The 20,147-nt window shown below is 37.2% G+C and overlaps 1 protein-coding gene across 2 annotated transcripts in view; it reads left to right on the top strand.

The window, feature by feature from the left end:
* Nucleotides 1-16,447, top strand: part of LOC110462969 — a 58,509-nt gene extending 42,062 nt beyond the window's left edge. For both annotated transcript variants that reach the window (XM_021517261.1, XM_021517260.1), the window contains exons 3-4: nucleotides 10,295-10,490; nucleotides 13,164-16,447. In XM_021517261.1, the coding sequence (XP_021372936.1) occupies nucleotides 10,295-10,490; nucleotides 13,164-15,280 (2,313 nt within the window). In that variant the 3' untranslated portion in view covers nucleotides 15,281-16,447. The remainder of the gene's footprint in view (nucleotides 1-10,294; nucleotides 10,491-13,163) is intronic.
* The last annotated feature ends 3,700 nt before the right edge of the window (nucleotides 16,448-20,147 follow it).

Raw genomic sequence — 20,147 nt, 5'->3', positions numbered from 1 at the left:
ATTAAGTAATATTGACAGTGTGCCAAAATTAATTACACTGCGTCATACAACTGTTTTCTTCTTCTATGATCCATCGTTAATGATAGAGGCAACCATCAGGGAAATCCAAATTGGTCTTATCTACTGTTGAAACAGAAGGGGAGAAGTACTTGCAGTATTGTTCACTTGGCGAAACCAGGATTGCGTTTCATACTGAACATTTTAAGGATTTTAAGACTTTTTAATTAGAGTTCCCATATGCATGGCCGCAAACTACATCTGTAATGAAAATGGTTGATCTCGAAACTCACACACGATTATATCACAAGGTTTTTGCGGTAAAAGAAGGAAGCCAATCTTGAACCGTGAACTAAAAAAACTATTACATATCCATCAAGACATATAATAACAATTAAAAAACCGTGATCCAATTTGTCAAATCCGTCGACGTGACGAAACACCAAAACGAAATGAGCGGGTCATTATTATATTAAAGGAGTGTTTGGCATCAATGATAGACAAATACATATAGGAACTTAATTTATTCTGCAACAATCATGAAACAAGTTATTTCAGCTTTTACTAATCACTCTTACCGGCACGTATGTTTGCGCGAATGTATGTTTTCTCTTGATACTCCGGTTTCCTCTCACATTTAGAGTGAGAGGAAACCGGAGTATCCAGAGAAAACCCGCGTAGTCGTGCAATTGAACCCATACCTTTTCACCTCCGATCGGGGAATCGAACCCCGCCCACCTTGGAAATACGCGAGTGTCTTATTCACTGCACCATCCGACCACCAGATGATAAATATTTTGGAGGATGGAAATTACTCTTGATTGAAGCAAAAGAAATCTACAAAATGGCAAAAAGGAAATATGGATATAGCTCTGTTATGTATGATACCAAATAAGTGCTTGTTGTACGATATGTCAACACTCTCGACGTCCCTTGTCAGACAAGACAGCTTATATGATAGCTTCAAGATCAATGTTATTTATTGACAATCGGAGTGAGCAAAGGTCGAGCTAACTCTAGACGTGATTCTTTATTGTGTATCGGTTTGACCGAGATACGATCACTGTAAAACTATCGTTACTACATTATGTATAACCCTCTGCTCCTAGCACTGATTTATTGTATACGTCGTTATTGATCAATATACAGAACTATCACTTGTTTTTCTTTGATGTCGAGAATTATCCGCAATGGGAGACTTGTTTTGCAAGAAGGATATTAGAACCGGCGAGCTCCCTCGTGGTGACTACTCTACATATTCCGTTTTTGACCGAATACGGGAATAATCATAGAAGTATTCAAACATTCTCTGTGTGACATTGCGTTAATATTATTTAGTAGAGATACGTTAGGCTTTGTAGGAAATCGTTAAGACAGAAATCGGGGAAATATTCCGGTAATATTTCTGTATCTGCTAAGCATTGGGGTGAATCTATTGAGGTGAGGGGATAGGTTTCCGGGAAAATATATCAAACACAGAACAATGTCTAGGAATGATTGATGGAATTATTCTGAAAGGTTAAAATGATCGTATTTACGACAACAGACGATGGGAGCATGCAAGGGAGGGTTTGTAGACAGTCACATCTGCACAAAATGATACATATACTGGGGACCATCTCAAAGGATTATTGATGTATTTGTTTGTAATTATAGGTCTAGTCTAGAGATAGAGTTTGACCTCTATTTATTTACATGTTGACCTTTCGGGATCAATAAAGACCGACTACACACGAACGTTGTTACGTCCCAACACTGACCAGGTTGTGCTGTACGTCCTATGTTCCGTTTCTAATAAAGAGATCACGCGTTTGGGTTTTTATTTTAATTTTAAAGTTATCATTGTTTCACCTTAAATTGACAAACAACAACAAAAAGACCAATAAATTACATTCAAGAATGGAGGAATCGGGAAGATTGAAGATAAATACGTTTAATGCCTCGCAAAGACCAGCTGTATAATTCAAACATCGGAATAAACGATTTCTCAATTGAAGCACTGATATGAATTTGAATGCTTCGTCGACCACTGTAGAAATTCGTTTAAAACGGACATAATGTTTTGCACAAGGACGCATATCGTTTCAACGACTATCAAAACAACGAACATTTGAATAAAACCATCCTTAAAATACTCGAGATAGGATAAGTTGTCGACAGTATTGTTGTTATGGACTTGAATAAATGTTGTTCTCTTTGCTCTTATGTAAAAAATGTAGTTGTTTGCATATCGTTAAGATGACGATGAAATGTATAATAAATGTATTATTAGGAAAAGAATTAAGTGAAGCCGTCAGCATGAAATGTGAAGGCGAATGAAAGATTTACTGATCAGTGTGTTAAATCTTGAAAGTGATATGTAAGAATATCACGGTATGTACATTATTTAAAGGCGATTATAGACAACCATGTATGTGAAAATATAATAAAAAAGATGACAATGAGACATATGACATTGTATGAGTATCGCAGAATATCAATATTTCCACAAGTGGAAATTATTTTTTTAAATATAAGTATAAAAATATATATGGAATTCAACGAGAAAATCATACAATTTTCCATGTGTTAGAATTCCTTAAGGTAAAATGACGAAGCTATTACTTCATCAAAAAGTGCGCGAATTAGCAGCGTAAAAATGCTTTACGCGTTGTTCTAATGACGTCATCTTTGACAAAAAGCCCAGGAGACATTTTAAATGGGTTACTCATTGCAACTCTGCTGTTTGCTACTAAATGATAAAAAAACAAGGGTATTGCTCTTGATATTGGGACCAACATCAATTTTAGATATTTTTTCATCTGCAACCAATGCTGTGTGGCAAGTTGTTTTTCGCTAGATGCTAAACTTTATTGGTATCGTTACTGTTGCAATCTTTCCCAATATCGTCACAAACTATAACTTCTGGCGCTGGCTGGGTTACTAATTAGTAGTGTAGAGGAGGATAAACTAGGTCCCTTCTGGAATGTCCACCAGCTTTGCCACAGATGATTGGATTTAAGAGAGGAAAAAAAATCGAATTCCTTGAACAATTGCTCTGTGTAAGGAATCTGGCGCGCGCTATGCACGCTCATTGTCACCGGGAAGTCCCGCCATTACCAAGGTCACCGCGTGCTGAATTGGGTCTGTAGTGTTATCGATGAAGACGTGACGAGGTTATCTTCTTTAAGGTTCATATCACTTACAGTGAACAAATGGTCGGCCAGCCAGCTCTATAGACCGGGGGTGCCTTGAAATAAGTTCCTTTGATTTTCCTCGCTTAAATAGGAGATACTATTTTATCACTGGTTCACATTAGTTTGAGTATTGCAGAAATTGATTATAATATCATTTGCATGAAATGGATAAAATTGTATTTTTTTTTGTATGTGTAATGTGGTTGCCATATATGGAATAAGTCCATCTTTTTTAACAGTATATTTAGTCCAATTAGACATTTCAGGGTAAAGTCAAACACCCTTTTTTTTTTAGATAGTTGCATATATATGCAGCATATGTGTAACTTGTGCCCAATCCTCTTGCATTTTTTGGCAATAAAATATGTTTAAACAAAATGCAGCATGTAAGCGTTGTTGCGTTATTTGTGTTTTCTTCTGTATCAAAATAAGAACCACTGATACGTTTTATGAGGAGCTAGGTACACGCTTTGTAACGGACGATCCAGCTTTCTTTTTCAATTTTCCCTTTTAGAAATTATTTATCAAAGCGAGATTTTTCGCCAGTTTATAAATGATCTATTTTGTATCTTTATGTTAAAACGCTTTCATAGCACGCGATGAAGTACAATTGTCCCAAGTAGTAAAGCGGAAGAATGGTTATTCTCATCTCCTTATTTATTCGACAATGGTTCGATTTCGGATGGGAAATTGGTTAAAAAAACAAAAACGCAGGGATTTTGTGTAACTGTACGCAAAAACCAGAGAGGGGAACACCAACACTGGAAGAGCAACCCTGTTTCTGTGTTGTCATATGGAGTTTGCTAGTGATTTATTGTTTGCTTGTAATATAGTTCAACGTTGTTACCATACCGAATGTCGCATGTCCACAAAGTTTGCCACTAAGCGCTTGTGCGGGCGCAATTTCCACGAAATAATTGGTATGTATTTCACGCTATAGCATATTACGATCCATCGTCTGGTTCCTTTGTGAAATAATCATCGGTACATGCAATAACCCACAATTCAACTTGCACTTGCCTCACTTTGCATTCTTTTAACATTGCACTGGTGTTCCGGGTCATCCTGCCTCAGTTTTTCAAACGAACGCTCGCCGTGATGATATTCCACAGTAAAGTGCATGCGTGTTGAACGGCTATCATATCACGATTTGCCTGTCGTCGGTTACCCTGTCTATGTTTATATAAATACTAGGCCAGATGTGCCCGTCCCCACGGAAAGCAGCAAACACAAACCGTGATTCACCCCGTACAATACTGTCTGGAGTTCTGATACTTTTGCAGGGATGGTTTTGAAAAGAGAACTCCCGATACATCTAAGATTTTGAATATCTTTGTTATTTTCGCTGTCATCGCAGAATGCTTTAGAGCTTTGGGGGATGTATTTGTCTTATTACCTAGCTGATACTAGAAGTCAATCACTTGCAGAAGTATTTTAAAAAGAACCATTTTGAACAGCTCCACGTTTATTTGTTTTTTTATTCATCTCGTACATGCCGGGATGGTTTTGAAAAGAGAACGTCCGATACATCTCAGATTTTGAATATCTTTGTTATTTTCGCTGTCATCGCAGAATGCTTTAGATCTTTGGGGGATGTATTTGTCTTATTACCTAACTGATACTAGAAGTCAATCACTTGCAGAAGTATTTTAAAAAGAACCATTTTGAACAGCTCCACGTTTTATTTATTTTTTATTCATCTCGTACATGCCGGGATGGTTTTGAAAAGAGAACGTCCGATACATCTCAGATTTTGAATATCTTTGTTATTTTCGCTGTCATCACAGGATTATTTCGAGCTTTCTGCACAGCTCCATGTTATAGTTTAGATTGCTCTGTGCTTTTTGCTTTGGCTTCATTCGTTGCATATCAACGCCACATCCGAACGATTAACAGTTGTAGTTGGACTATTTGTCCGCTACCAATGTAACAGATACACATCCTGTAGTTTCCTTTTCTTGTTTTTTTCTTTTCCTCTTTCAGAAAATTAATATCTCCTAGTTCCGGTTATTTTTTGCACACGTCAACCGATTTCCTTTTTTTAATACGTCATCCAATTCCTTATTACATACGTTACAAAAGTGGAATACTGTGCCGATGAGTGCCTTAGGCATGGTATTTCAATAAAGTAGCACTATAAAGTCGGCATCAGATCCATGCTATTACAAGGAGGCATATACAGCAACACTTACACGTCCTTAAATGACCACAGTTGCTGATAGGACGTTAAACAAAATAAATCTAAACGTCACCACCTCAAAGTCACATAACAAAACCGTCCCGGACTTTCCCTTTATTTAGAAACATTAATGATTGTTTGATAGTATTAGCACTTAATTATATCTGGGATTAGCACAGAAATATGTATGATAGTGATGCAGTAATGTATCCAAACTGCACGGAATGATATACGGGATTAGCAAGGGAAATACTTGCTGATGCTTGCTTCCTTTACTAAATTCCGCTTAAACTTTGATGATGCATTACTTTTCATTTTTCCTGGTCACTGGAATTTATTTGGAATGCTTTGATTTAAAAAGATATTCAGATATTTCATATCGGATTATATCTAAAGCACGTCACTATTAATTGTCAACCTTTATGAAAGGAACTAGTACATGTGTGCTGAAACACTTATTTATATCTGGAATTTAATCAATATTTCATCAATAAGCGAATGGTCCTCATCGCGTCTATAACAACCCAGACGATGAGCCATTATCACGAAATTACAAAAATACGAGTATCGGAATTGTATAAATTCCTCTTAATTTAGTAACACGAAATCACGACCAAATGAAAGTAAACTTGATTAGTTTTGTAATTTTGGGTGAAGGGGGGATAATGAAATTTTCAATTGAAAATTGAGTCATCGCCGTCTCTACCGACATCTTGTAGTTTGTTCAAGAGAACCAAGATATGATCAATCTGACCGTATCTGTCGCACGTGTAAAGCCTACACGTGCGCAAGTATCTGGTTTCGAATGACACATTGCTCTAATACTGTTAAAGAGGCACGTGCGACGAGTCACGTACTACTAAATGTATATAATTGGTCAATGCGATGGGGAAATCATACCACGATCGATAAGGGACGGCCGATTAACGCCACAGTCTACGGCTTGGCTTTGGGTTCTTCGGGTTGGGAACGCTCTCAAGAGACTGACAATGGACTCTATGAAATGAACAAAAAATACTTTGAGCATCTCAATTAACAGTTGAACAGCCCCTAAGCACAAAACGGTCTGTCCTGTCTCTCTAGAGCCAGAAAGGATGTCTACCAGTAGATGAACTTGTGATGTTAACCCGACATATATGATACAACAAAATCTCAAGCGCTTTTTTTACGTTTATTTATGACGACAGTCCATGTCTCACGGGTATTTCTTCATACAACGTGACCCATTAAAACAATGACGTATTCCATGTAACATGTAACAGTCGGCTTTTCTGATAAAAAGGTTTTTAGAATAAGACAACATTATAAGATAGAGGATATGTCCTTTGTCAATGACAAAAATCTGCAGCTCTTCTAGATCGTTTAAAACAAGGGAACGTTGTCGAAAAGAAACTGTATTCCTTGTCAATTATAGCAACAGATTTTCATCAAGGAAAATGAGTGCTTTGTCAATGATAAAAGTCAACTGAAGAGGCATGGGGACGTGGGGACACATGGCCCGGTTACGGCAGAACTCTCCAGAGACAGATACCCAATATGCTCCCTTAATTGTAATGATTGACTCGTTTTACAAGCCTCGTTATGACCCTGTACAAGCGGCCGTGAACCAAGCACGGTCGTCTAATTGTGGAATCGAGATGAGTACAATAACATGCTCAACTTTATAGTTGGAAATCCCCTCGGGAAACTGTTATTTCTATATCTATAATTGATTGTATTGTTAAGAACATGCGTACCACAAATTGTGGCCTCCAGGAATGCTAAAGCAGGTGTATATACGGCCAAGGAAACCCAGCACGCATGACAATTTAATACCCGCAATGCATATATCCGGCGTTAAAAGGAAATTACTGGTATCATTACTACTTTTGCTCAATTTGTTTCACCTTCAAATATCTTGAGTTAATTAAAGTTCATGATACTATATCGAATATGTCACTGGAGGCGACTGAATTCCGCGATCAATAGCATTTTTCTGTGATAACGATTAATTTCCTGTAATCCATGGTTACATTTACAATTTTTTCGAGCTTTTTACATACTTGTTAGGAAAATCCATGTTATTTTGTCAGATATGTGCCTTGCGTTGGTTAAGAATGCTTCCCTTTTTAATACTTGATATACAATTACTAACTGGGTACTAAACGTTTAGATATTTAAGTATCCCCGTACCACTGCCAAAAAATCTGACTATATCCATCCATTTCAAACTGGGTTTTGTTTGGCATGAATATAACTTTAATGAATCATTTCTGAAAAGAAAACCTTACCCTAAGGGACGTTTATGAAAAAGGAGGGTTAAAATAAACAAAATTTAATGAACAACAGTTTTATTGAGATTAAAATATTCAGCGGGACCAGAGCAGGGTTCGAACTCTGGACATCAGATTGTTACTGTTGCTCTATCCAGTTGAACTATCAGATTTACGAATATGCTATATTCCGATTGCACAACAGTTATTTCCAAACCAGATTAAGGGGTGGGGAGTTAGGGGTTACTGTGTATACGGAAAGAAACCACAGTGGAATGATCTAGTATTTAGGCTCAGTTGGGCAGGGATCCTTAAAATATTTCAATGCCTCCTTTCGAAGTGTACAATTACAAAGATTAAGGTAGAACTTTACTTTGTTCCTTGTGTGAAAGACTAATAATTACACATTGTCACATTAACGTAAGGAAATAAACATGTTTTCAGGTGTGTTTTAGGTGATACCATATGTGATATTATATAAATATGACATCCATAAGCAGGTGACAGTGAATATTGTCAACCCGAGAAAACCATTGTAACCCGAGGCGAAGTCGAGGGTGACAATGGGTTTTTGAGGGTTGACAATATTCACTGTCACCTGCTTATGCATGTCATATCTATTTTGTTCCACCAAAAGTCTTTGTAGCTCAGAAACGGCAGCAAGCCTCGATAATGACATCTTGTTTGTTGATAGTCTGCTGTTTATAATCGCTATTGCACCGGCGCTTGATAAAATTGGCTGTTGCCGTCAAACGTTCATGTAACCATCACGGTGGGGAAACGAAGCGGTGAACGCACATTTTTCGCGCATGTGATATTTTTCACTGTCTCATGGCAATATCACTCGCGCCCCTTAAAACCAATGTATTTTCGGAGTGTGACAGATATTTAATTTTCTCCCAACCAATCAAATAGCTAGAAATTCACTTGAGGTGTAACAAATGAAGATGATAGCTATTTCATATTTCATAGCTTATATATAATTGTTGCATTAACACTAGCAGATAGGAAATATCATTAAAAGATGCTATAAACTGATAAGGAAGCATTATGGGAAGGGGAGTTCCATTGAAAGATCTGAACAGTATCCGCATTCAACATGTCTGCGATACCTACATAATATGTCGTGTTTGATGCTCCCATTAAACTCGATGTTGTATAGCTCCTCTCAGGCATGATTAAGGTTTACAAACAAAATGAAGAACATGTTTTGTTCCCTCCGTAGAATCATTAAAGTATCTACGCCGCTTCGTTCGGAATCTGTATATGCATTCTTGGAAGACATGAAAAGCCGTAAAGGCACACCTGCGCTTGTCAAAAACCTTAATGGTTAATCCCAGGTCACGTTTTGGTTTTACGGTGACGGGTTTCAACAGAAACATAGAAGCTGTCAAGTTACACTGTAAGCATTAATGATGCTGTCCTAATCAGTTTCAGTTGTTAATGTAATGTAGGCGGAGAAACGTAGAACACGGAATGGTTGCTGAGACAAAACATCTGTATTTTCTTTTCAAAGATAAACGTAACACAAACACAGCTGATATCACCTTTAAAGGTTGTTTAAAGATACAGTATGCCAAAAGTTAATTACACTACATCATACATCGGTGATGCTAGGGTCCAAAAAGAAATTGATTTAAACATTTTTGTTGAAACAGAAGGCGGACGTGCGTAGTAAATCCACTAAGGAATTTCAAAATCTAGAGGATTACTGATTAATTCAAAATGAAAGTATTAGTAAAGTTTGAATAGTATGAACCAACTCGATTTTCCCTTTTCGGTTTAAAACAATGCAACATATTGAACTACATTTGTCCTCATATAACCCATTTACGTCACACTTTAACGCGCGAGGTCGTTAACGCGAACTTGTGTACGGAATTTCTTACTTCAGAGAGCACAGCTTTATATCCCGATGAAATTGCCGTATTAGGCCACACAAAATGCATTTCGTGTTTTTAGGGACATTTAAATGTATTTCATCTTTAATTGGATTTTCCAGACAAATTGTTTCGACTTGCGTATTTGCATGTTTCTGTTAACGGTTATCCTTGAAATCTGAATCAAAATCTAAACTCATTTCACATTTTTTTGCTGGACTGCTCTTAAATAAAGGAACTTGTTTCCCCATACAGAAAACGTAATAACAAGAAATGGATTTTGTATGGCCTAAAGCCGACAGTTATAAAGCAGGGACACGAAACGGCCATTTCTTTGATCCCTGCTATCCTGAATCGCCCTTGTATCTTATTATCAGGCTAAAACCCACTATGGCCATAACCTGATTTGTTGCCGTCAGTATATCACCCCGGCCACTATTACGGGGAAGCTTGATGGGCATTGAATTGCTGTAACAAACTAGCATCTCGAGTACTCTTGAATCTAAGCTGATTGTATGTACGTTATCGATCGGAGCGTTAAGAAGAGAACGATTATTTTTGCTTCCTATGTAGGTTACCATTTTGTTTGTCAAAACGATCTACGGTGTTATGTACAATCACGACATATGTTCGGGATTGCCTGAAGGCCTACACGTTTTACAGAAACAGATGGTAGTCTCGCGCTCGTAACAATTATTTCCAATTACACGGTTCATCGCATATTAATTGTGAAAATCAATTAAAAGGCAGCATATCGTAAGTTCAAATGCATAGTAAATGTCACACATTTTTTTTTTCAATTTGTTTTAGGTGTTGGAATTCGTGGCCCTGACTTCCCCGCCGGGATCCTCTCACAAAACGATTAAGGATGCTATCATCTGGTTGGTCCTTGTGGAGGCCCTGTGCCTTCCCCACCTCCTGTGGATCGTCAGCACGCGCTATCGGCATGCATTTATCTATATATGGCGTGTGCGTGTGCTCCGGAAGCCTGCTGAGGAGGAAGAGGGTATGATACTTTATCTTCTTGCATAAATTTTAACAAGATTATTGTTTAATTACCTTACGATATGTCACAAACAAAATATAAGATACTAGATATGTAACAAACAGTATAATTCCTTAAATGAAGGTATGTAAAATGATTTACGAAGGGGTAATATAGGAATAGATATATTTTGATTCCCGTTACCTATATACATGTATAGCATATATAGACACAACGACAGTCATGTATATAAACTACATAAATACTACACATACACCATATATAAACATGACCATGTATAGACACAGCTGTATACAGAAAATACCACATATTGACATTGTCATGAAAGGACATTACGGTATTCAGTCTTATCCTATATAGACACTGCAATATATCAACACTTCAAGATAAACACAGCCTTATCAAATTATAGAAAAACAATCTCACGTTGCGTTACATGAATATGTCTTAAAATTCGCGAATGTATGACATATATTTTCTGACTAATGAACAGTAAAATAATACATAGTTAAAAACATCAACAAATTTATTTTAAAATATTCTGCAAAAAGTTGTCTGAAAGTGTTTAAAGACTCAATAAGGGTGGCGCAGTGGATAGCGCACTTTCCTTTTACCAAGAGGGCCGGGGCTCAACAAGGAGTTTAACTTTGACGCGAGTGGTCTTGTTTGAACGTATCATACATGTATCAAAGTTTCGAAATTATGTCGAGGTAAACACTGGTCGTTATAGCGGGAACTTCATTATCTCGCTCACCTTCTAATTCAAGGGAAACCTATCGTATCTTATAAGTACGGGTTCTTTTTCTAATAACTTCTTGGTCTGGTCGTAACATTTCAAACCGTTAAAATATCTTGATTAAATTTCATGTGTGACTACACCACCCACAGAATGTAAATCGGTTACAATGACCTATAAAATAAGTCATGTGAAATAAAGTGAAAACAAATAATTCAGTTAAACTTTTTTCAAAAGCTTTTTTTTTTTAAACTGTTGAAGATATCTTGATGGAATTTGAAGGTTTTAGCTACTTAATGCATTGAAGGTGTGCAGCGTATAAACATTTATACCATAGTGACTAAAAGCTCTAATTGTCTATCATCACATGTTCCTATTGGGAACACAATGATACTAACTTAATCAAAATGTCAAGTAAAAGTAAAGAGTGACTTTATAGTTCGTTAGTTTAAGCTCTAAGCTAGGATCCCTGTCCCACCGCACTGCTGTTTCCTTTCTGTTTACAGTAGCCTCCCTTCACTTCCGTTTGGATATTACTGTAGCACATTTGGTTCTCTCTACACTTTTGATACTACACCCAGCATGGGATCTGTTTTTAACTGTAATTTCGATCCATGTATAGAAGCGACCGTATTTAGCCTATATAGGCAGATTAGGCTATATCCCGTACGTTATAGGGCAAACACGTTGTGAAGCATTCCAGATCAATAAAAGGGACCGCATGGCCAACTAATTTGCATTTAATAGTTTTCCAGTAGTTCCACACACTGGCAAGCTTGTTGTAAACTGTTGTACATGTTATATGGTGACACAGAGAAGTAACCCAATGTAGGTCGGTCACTATGGGAACTGAAGGCACGTTATTCTCATGGTAGGACACCGGGCTCGTGACCGAGGGGTTGCGGGTTCGCATCACGGCACGGCACGGCACTGTGTTGTACAAGATACTTTACTCTGCTTGTTCCAGTCTACTCAGCTGTAAATTAGTACGTGGTTGGGCAGTGCTGGGATTGTAGAATGCTAGTTGTGAGTGCCTAAATGGCAGCACCGGCTATAATGCTACTCAGGGAGTTGCGAAAGGTATTGACTGGTTGCATAGGCCCTATAACCACGGATAATAATTCGTGAACCGCTTTGAGACGACCTACGAACTAGGTTGTGATAAAGCGGTATATAAGAACCTGAAATTATTATTATTATAAATTAGGTCGGAAACTAAGGTGAAAAGTATTTTAGAGAAAGTTTTACATAGAAGCTGTGTTTACTTGACCCGCGTTTGAGTAGGTCTTGCGTAGTAGCAATGTAAGCGTGATTTATGTTTCTACGCTTGTAAAATATCTGATATTTTAGCCATGTTATCGTAATCAATGCTTAAACAACTCTTACATGTAAATTGTATCCGCAAAAATGATATTTCTTTGAAGTTAGTTAAACCTATAATGAGTTTGCGGAACATACTGTTTCCTGTCTCGAATGCCCGTAACAAAAACACCGAATGGCATAGACTCTGTGTGTGCCTGTCTTTGTGATCGATAGAATCGTTGAAGACAGAAAAATCTTAACAAAATGGATCATTTTTTCGGTAAGCGCGAGTCTCATTCCGAATGTTGCTATTTCACTGTTTACATTATACAGGGGAGATATTCGTTTTTATCCGACATTTTCCTACCGTAGAAAAAAAGCCCATATTTCATTAATTGTGTGACAAAAATGATCTAACGACCCTATTATGAAACAATAATTAATTCATGACGTGATGACATTTAATGACGCAACCATGTTGTTATAGTGCTGACGTTTTCAGAATAAAGGCACGTGTGAGACTTCTATATTTATATATTCCCTGTATACACTGACCAAATATTTAAGTCCGAGTAACGTAAGTGTAAGACTTGGCTATGGTCTGATTGCACTCTTGATCTCTTTTATCTTTTTAGATTCAGCCGCCTGTACCCTAAAATCCTACCTCCGGACAGCGCAGCAGCTCAACGGGACTGGTACACGTCAAACACCCTCCAACTCGTTACCACGGCGACAGACGGACGAGCCTATAGACGGACATTCTCACAATAATAGACAGCTTCCTCTGACGGACATTAGTACGATTGTTCGACAGCAGAACCAACGATATCGCCAACGACCAGACAACTCGCCGGATCCCCAAGCTAGCGCATGCGCAGCTACGTCTGGCCCATTGCACCAACAACGGGAAGTCCACTCCCAAACTGTTCCGCAAGTACATCGAGCCTTATCGGCGGCTTCTTCGCGTTCATCACCGGCAAGTCAAAAGCGCAATATTTCGTCCAGACAACAAAAGAATCAAATCACGTATCTTGACACTGGCAAAGAAGTGGATCTAACGCGGTCTGCGTCATCAAGCTCACGTCATGATTGGAAGGATCAAATGCGGAAGAAACACTTACCGCCAATCTTTGTCAATGAGGCGTTTGACAGTGGTGAGGCAAACAGAGTGCGTAGTATGCAACAAGTAGCCACCCAATCACATGCGCGCGAAGACAGCAGTAGTTTACATTTCTATCTTTCTGGTGACTATCATCCTGATTACCTCAATACGGACAGTCTACCGAGAAAGCACCACCTGCTGGAGGAACGCAGCGAAAGCGAGGGCGTTAGTGGGCAATATGACGATGGGGACATTGCAATCATTCTCGATGAGAAACTCACAGCACAGACAAACGTAGAGGTACACAACACACGGCCGCATTTGTCAAGTTTCAAAGCAGTTCAATCGAACAAACACTCAGGATCGTCTAGTGTAGCACGCGATAATGAAGTCGATAATCTCTCTAATAGCAATTTGCCTGACGTCATTTCGAACGGTTTGAAATCAACTGACAACTCGGATTATGAAACTGACACAATTCATGACACATACCGACATCATGTTCGTAACTCAAGTCATGCTTCTAGTCATGTGAAATCAGAAGGTAGTGGATCACGTGCATCGTTTGATGACGTAGATGTTAGCGACCTCTTGGCAGATTCCAGCAGGACGGCAAATGAATGTCGGACAGACGGTGATGGGGATGCAAGGACAGACCTTTATAAAGCGGAAGAAATTGCTCTCGACTTGTCCTACTCCGAGCCATCTCATTCTTATAAATACGATGACAATGTGATAGAAGTTTTCTCCCCTCAACCCGATATAGACTTATATAAGAGTGACGGATCAGAAAAATCTAAATTTGATGAAAGTTTTGTGTGTAGAAAACTGTCCGACAGCTCTTCACGTGCCTCAAGCTATGTATCACGGGAAAACAAGCACACGCCAACATTTGACCACTCCGGACGATTGACCACTTCATATCAATGTAGAACAGACAATCGTACTTCACACGTGTACATGGCGGATTGCAATGATAGGCGAAGGGTGGATAGTCCGCGGAGTGGTACATCAACTCCATTATCTTTCACCTTTGACCCAGAGATTGACCGAGGTTTCGAAGAAGCGCTTTCTGTAGGGTGCCCTGGCACTCCTTCTGTGTGTGACACGATTCCTGGGTTCGATTCTGTGACGGAAGGCTCAGAGGACGGATCAAGTGTGTTCCCTGTCGATTATAATGTTTCTCTTGAAGAGGACCCTTTCCGAACACATGCAGTTGTATCAAAAAGTCTTTCTGACACGCACAGTACCGGAAGTAGTGAGAATCCGTTCGACTGTCTGCCATCATTACGGTATGGAAATACATATCCAAATAAGTATTCAGAACTTATAGAAAAAACAAGTAGTAGCCCTGTTTCCGACATAATGGTGAATTCAACATCCGAGGCAGATCATGGAGATTCTGGCTTTAATTCTGGACTCGAGAGCTCTGTAGTGGTTCATCAGGGGTCCAACATAGCTTTCGCAGGGGGTTCCCAGGAGGCTACACCAACTCGGCAGAGTTCTTCCCCATGGCCCGAAGACGTCCTTATTTCGCCAAACGAGGACCTTAACACTGAGCATTGCTTCGAAAATGACTTTTCAGGAAACAGGTCAAATGTCGTAAGTTCCATTTTGAACACACATGATACAGAAGCGGTATATTTTTGACATTTTAAGCCGTCTAAAATAATGGCAATACCAAATTTCCGTCTTAAAGTTTTGAGGGATAGGTGCTGTCCGAGTTTCCTCTGACCCTGACATCCACACCAGACATCTATCTGCCAAATATCTAAGTCTGGTGTCAGGGCCAGCGGAAACTTGGGCTAGGATAGGTATATCCCAAATATCACTGGTGTGGCCTTCAAAAAATATGTAAAAGTTATCCTTAGCAACGTATGTTCAGTACATACATACAGATTGTGCAATGTAAAGTATTAGTACAGTATAGAACACGGATCATTGTTTGCCACAAACAGATTTGTCTATAAGAATAACACTGACTTACAACTAAATGAAAATCAAAAGCACGTCGGAAAACTGGTATACCTGATCGATTTAAAGACCTACATTGTTTCTTTTAGATAATTGCCATATTTCACAGTTTTGAAAAACTCACATGTATGAAAAAGAGAAACAAAATGCAAAGTAACTTTACAACTTAGTCGGAGAAGCACATTGCATGCTTCTTCACGTGTATTGGCACTTCAGTCCGGAGAGAAAAAATAAAAGTTTGTTTTAATTTTAGAATACATGTTTATTATTTTAAGCTATGGCAGCTACATTTCAACTTGATATTTAAAAGCTATCGTATCTGATATTTATCGGCCTAAAACTATCTTGCATCTTCTGTGATGAAAACAGAGTTAGAAGTGAAGTGTTTCACAATTTTACTTCGACATATACACTGATTGATGAGTTAGACTTAAGACAAAGTATTCAGCTACTTAAAAAGCATAATGGTCCCACTGGAAGAAGTTAATTATTTGTTTTAAGGTGCCAGATCTAGAGTTGGCGTATATATTAAGACCGGAATTATATGTATTGTAAATGACATATTTGTTATCCCACGTTTTTGAAATGTACCTCATAAGTGGTCGAACACATGCAATAGGTTTTTTTTTATCGAAAGTACATCAATGGTGTAACTTCATGTTAAATAAAACAAGTTTAAAATAAACACAAATACACATGTATAACAAAACATACAGGGGATTCACGGTAACAGCACCCATTCATATTTCATCATTCCGCTATCAGGCTTACCGGATATGATGTCCTTTCTCTATTCCGTCTTTGCGTATTGCAGAGTTATCTTCTCTTGTGAGCAGGTATTGATTGTTACGTCATTGGTTTGTGTGAGAAAATTACGTCGTTTTCTCAAAAATTGATTACGTTACTCTCACAAACAAATGACGTAACAATCAATACCTGCTCATAAGAGAAGATAACTCTGCAATACGCAAAGACGGAATAATGATCCATTGATTTAAGGGTGTAAGGAACCTTACTGTTACAAGGAGCTTCTCCTTTCCAAAAAAAAATCCACTTAAGAAATATATAAGGCATTGTTTAAAACTGGTTAATCGGACTTTGATATTTCATGAAAAGTTAAAACTTACACATGAAGTCGCCAAATGAACGTAGCACCGCTTCCATATATAAACTGTATTTATCCGGTGATAAACTCATGCTCGGTATTAAGCCCATCTCCTGTTAAACAGATTTCACAGACGAAGCTCATATAATCAAGTCTTTTCTGCATGAAGGAACTTTGAAAGTCAGCTCAGTAAAATTATTACCCCATTATAATAGAAACTGGACAATCAGAGCGTTTTATGTGTACAAATGTAAATGTAAAAATAAATCTAGGTGTTTTGACTGAATTGGTGTATTTTAAGTTGAAAATGTTGTTGAATATCGCCATAAATTTTGATGTAAGAAATCGATTATTTCATTTTATTTTGATGTTTCAAAATAACGAACAATGATATTAAATAGACATGAGATTATTAATATTTTGGGTATCTTTTTTCATTTATTTTGTTTTATTTCGCCTTGTTGTACAGCTTCTCCTCCATTGTATTATAAGTGTGTTATTTCTGTGGGTGTTTCAACTATAAGACGTTATGGCTAATACTTTTAGAAAATAAAATAATTAAAATGAATTGAGAATGTTGATGAATGATGCAGCAAAAATAATGTAAGAAATCGACAGTTTGATAAAGGAATAACAGGGTGTTATTGGCAAAAAAATCTTGTCAATGATTTTTTTTCCACAACATACTAAGATATATATTATGGTCACTTGATATATAAGTGAGGTAATTTACTTTGAGTTATCTCCCTTGTCACAATTTCAGTTGTAAAAAAATACTTTTCATAATTTTTCAGTAAATTTTATCGCAAGTACTAGACAGAAGACATATTTTAGGTACATTGCAATTCATCATATCTTTTGTATCTTTTTGTTTTGTTTTATATTATCTATTGTATTATTTGTTTCCATTGTGATATCAGTTTATTATTTGCGTATCCTTGTGAAAATTATCATTACATTGTATCACGATTACACTGTTTGCCACTACACTATAGAAATAACACTGTGTTATCAATTCAAACATTTTGTCGACATGTCGTTTAAAAACAACATCTCGTTAAGATAGACGTCATTATGTCAACACCACTTGATCATTAAATCGAAATGACGCCTTATTTGACATAGCATGCCGTGTAAAAAAAAACAACTTGTAACCTCGAAGTGTCTTTCTGATTACGTCATATTAAAATAAATTATTACAATAACTGGGCATGTCAGTGGCACATCCATTGATTACGGTACATTTCGCACATTCTTATGACAAATATTCAAAGCGCATTAGCAAATACAAAATGAACAAGTGTTACCGGCAAAAAACCCCATTTTACACAGAATTCGCGAATCATGACCAGTTTTATAACAGTTATACATATATTTTGTCAAAGTACCCGTATGTATCCTAGCAAAGGAGAAATCATTCAGCATTATAATTTGGCCAAAATCGGTTTGACATATACCGTTGTCTGTCTCCTAATCCGTTATTCTTCATAAACTACAGTATAAATTCTTTATAAACTACAGTATAAATTCTTCATAAACTACAGTATAAATTCTTCATAAACTACAGTATAAATTCTTTGGATCTGTTGCCTGAAATGTTAGAGTTGACGTCATCTTTATCCTAATCCCAAAGCGCCGTTAAATCTAGTCATTTTACGCTATTTTGAGGCAATTTGTGTCTTTGTTTCTTAAAATCGTGTAAAAAAAATCCATTTGACAGATGTCGAACCTGCCATAAAATGCAATATTGCATGTAAAGATGAGCAAATTATAGGCTAGCGTATTAAGTTCGATTGTCTGAAATTTTAAGTTGTTCAAAATGATTTACTAGACACGGAGTTAAATTATTAATTTAACTGTGTCTAGAACTATAGAACGTGTTCTGAAACGTTAAGCCATTACGGAATTGTTTATTTATTCTTCTTTAAATATTGGAACATTTATGTTGATAAATATAGTCTGAAGTGTCAAAGATGGTTGTTATTCATTGTCTATGACATTGTGTGAGCAAATTTGTATCATCGATATATTTACAACAGGTATCTGGGCGCATAAAATTCAAGTGCATCTATCTACATATACAGTAAAATGTATACTTTTATTCGGCACTGTGTTCATTCATATTGTTTTTATGTGAAACAAATCAAAATAAAGATATCAAACGTGTCGTGTGTTTTGTTGTTTTTATGTCAAAAGCGTGCGGAAACATGGAATGCTTCAAGATATATACAAACCTGGTATCGCATTCATTAAACTGTTCTCGTACTTAGAAGTGTATATGTTCAAGTTATGGCCTCGAACTAACTTTCTTCTAATTGCCTTTTTGGTTTTTAAATGTTGAAGTACTGCATCATAATTTGGCGAAGTTTTATAGCTTTTTAGTCAGCTGAAAGATAAATATCCACAGAACCTGAGTAAGAGATATTGTGTAAATGATATACATGATGACTGAAGTGTGTTATTGTTTGATTTAATAAGATCTTGCTCTGTAGCTAGTACGATGGCCATCTATCTTAAATCACCATCATCATCATCATCATCATCATCATCACCATCACCATCACCATTATCATCGTCTATTATTCCAATCCAACACCCTAATCTATAACGAAAGTAAGAATAATATATACATACAAATGAAAAAACAGAATTGAATTGAATGAGTAAAAAATAATATATAATTTTTACTAGCGAATTGCATAATTGTCTCCTCACTACGCATAATTGTCTTCTCACTACTCATTACGCCAAATATTCTTTCCTTCAAAATTAAACTCCCGGTAACAATCAATTCAGGTCTACTGGCGGCCTTTTACATTTTGCCGTGTGCACTCGTTTATGATAGATGTTGTATGATATTGTAGAATTTTCAAATCATCCGGCCTCCGGTAACATCCAAAATAGGTTTGTGATTAGCTGAAATACCCACAGCATGTTCGCGATATAACTTGAATGGTGTCATCATATTATGAGGCACGGTAGTCTAATGGTACATGTAGGACGCCGTGCTCGTGACTGAAGGGTTGCGGGTTCGAGTCACGGCACGGCACTGTATTGTGTCTTTGAGCAAGATACTTTAGGCCGCTTGTTCCAGTCTACTCAGCTGTAAATGAGTACGTGATTGGGCGGTGCTAAATTCTAGAATGCTTTGGGACCCCTAGGTAATATGATACGACCCTGGAATGTACGTTCAATGACCCAAATGCACACCATGTGCTTTCGCTAATATCAATTCCACACAAATTAACCAATAATTTTTAAATAACGAAAAAAAAAGTTTACTTTTTGAACTAGATAAACTTCCACTTCATTCACCTCAAGTAATAAAAGCGCATTAAATTAAGTTAAAAGATTCAGAAACGCTAACAGCTTTTTCACACAAATGGACCAATAAATGTTAAATTACGAAAAAATAAATTGCTTTACTTTTGAATTATA

This window comes from Mizuhopecten yessoensis, unplaced genomic scaffold (genome assembly GCF_002113885.1).
Source record: "Mizuhopecten yessoensis strain PY_sf001 unplaced genomic scaffold, ASM211388v2 scaffold10847, whole genome shotgun sequence".
NCBI lineage: Eukaryota > Metazoa > Mollusca > Bivalvia > Pectinida > Pectinidae > Mizuhopecten > Mizuhopecten yessoensis.
The sequence above is the reverse complement of the archived record's forward strand: the minus strand, read 5'-3'. Positions and strand labels throughout refer to the sequence as shown.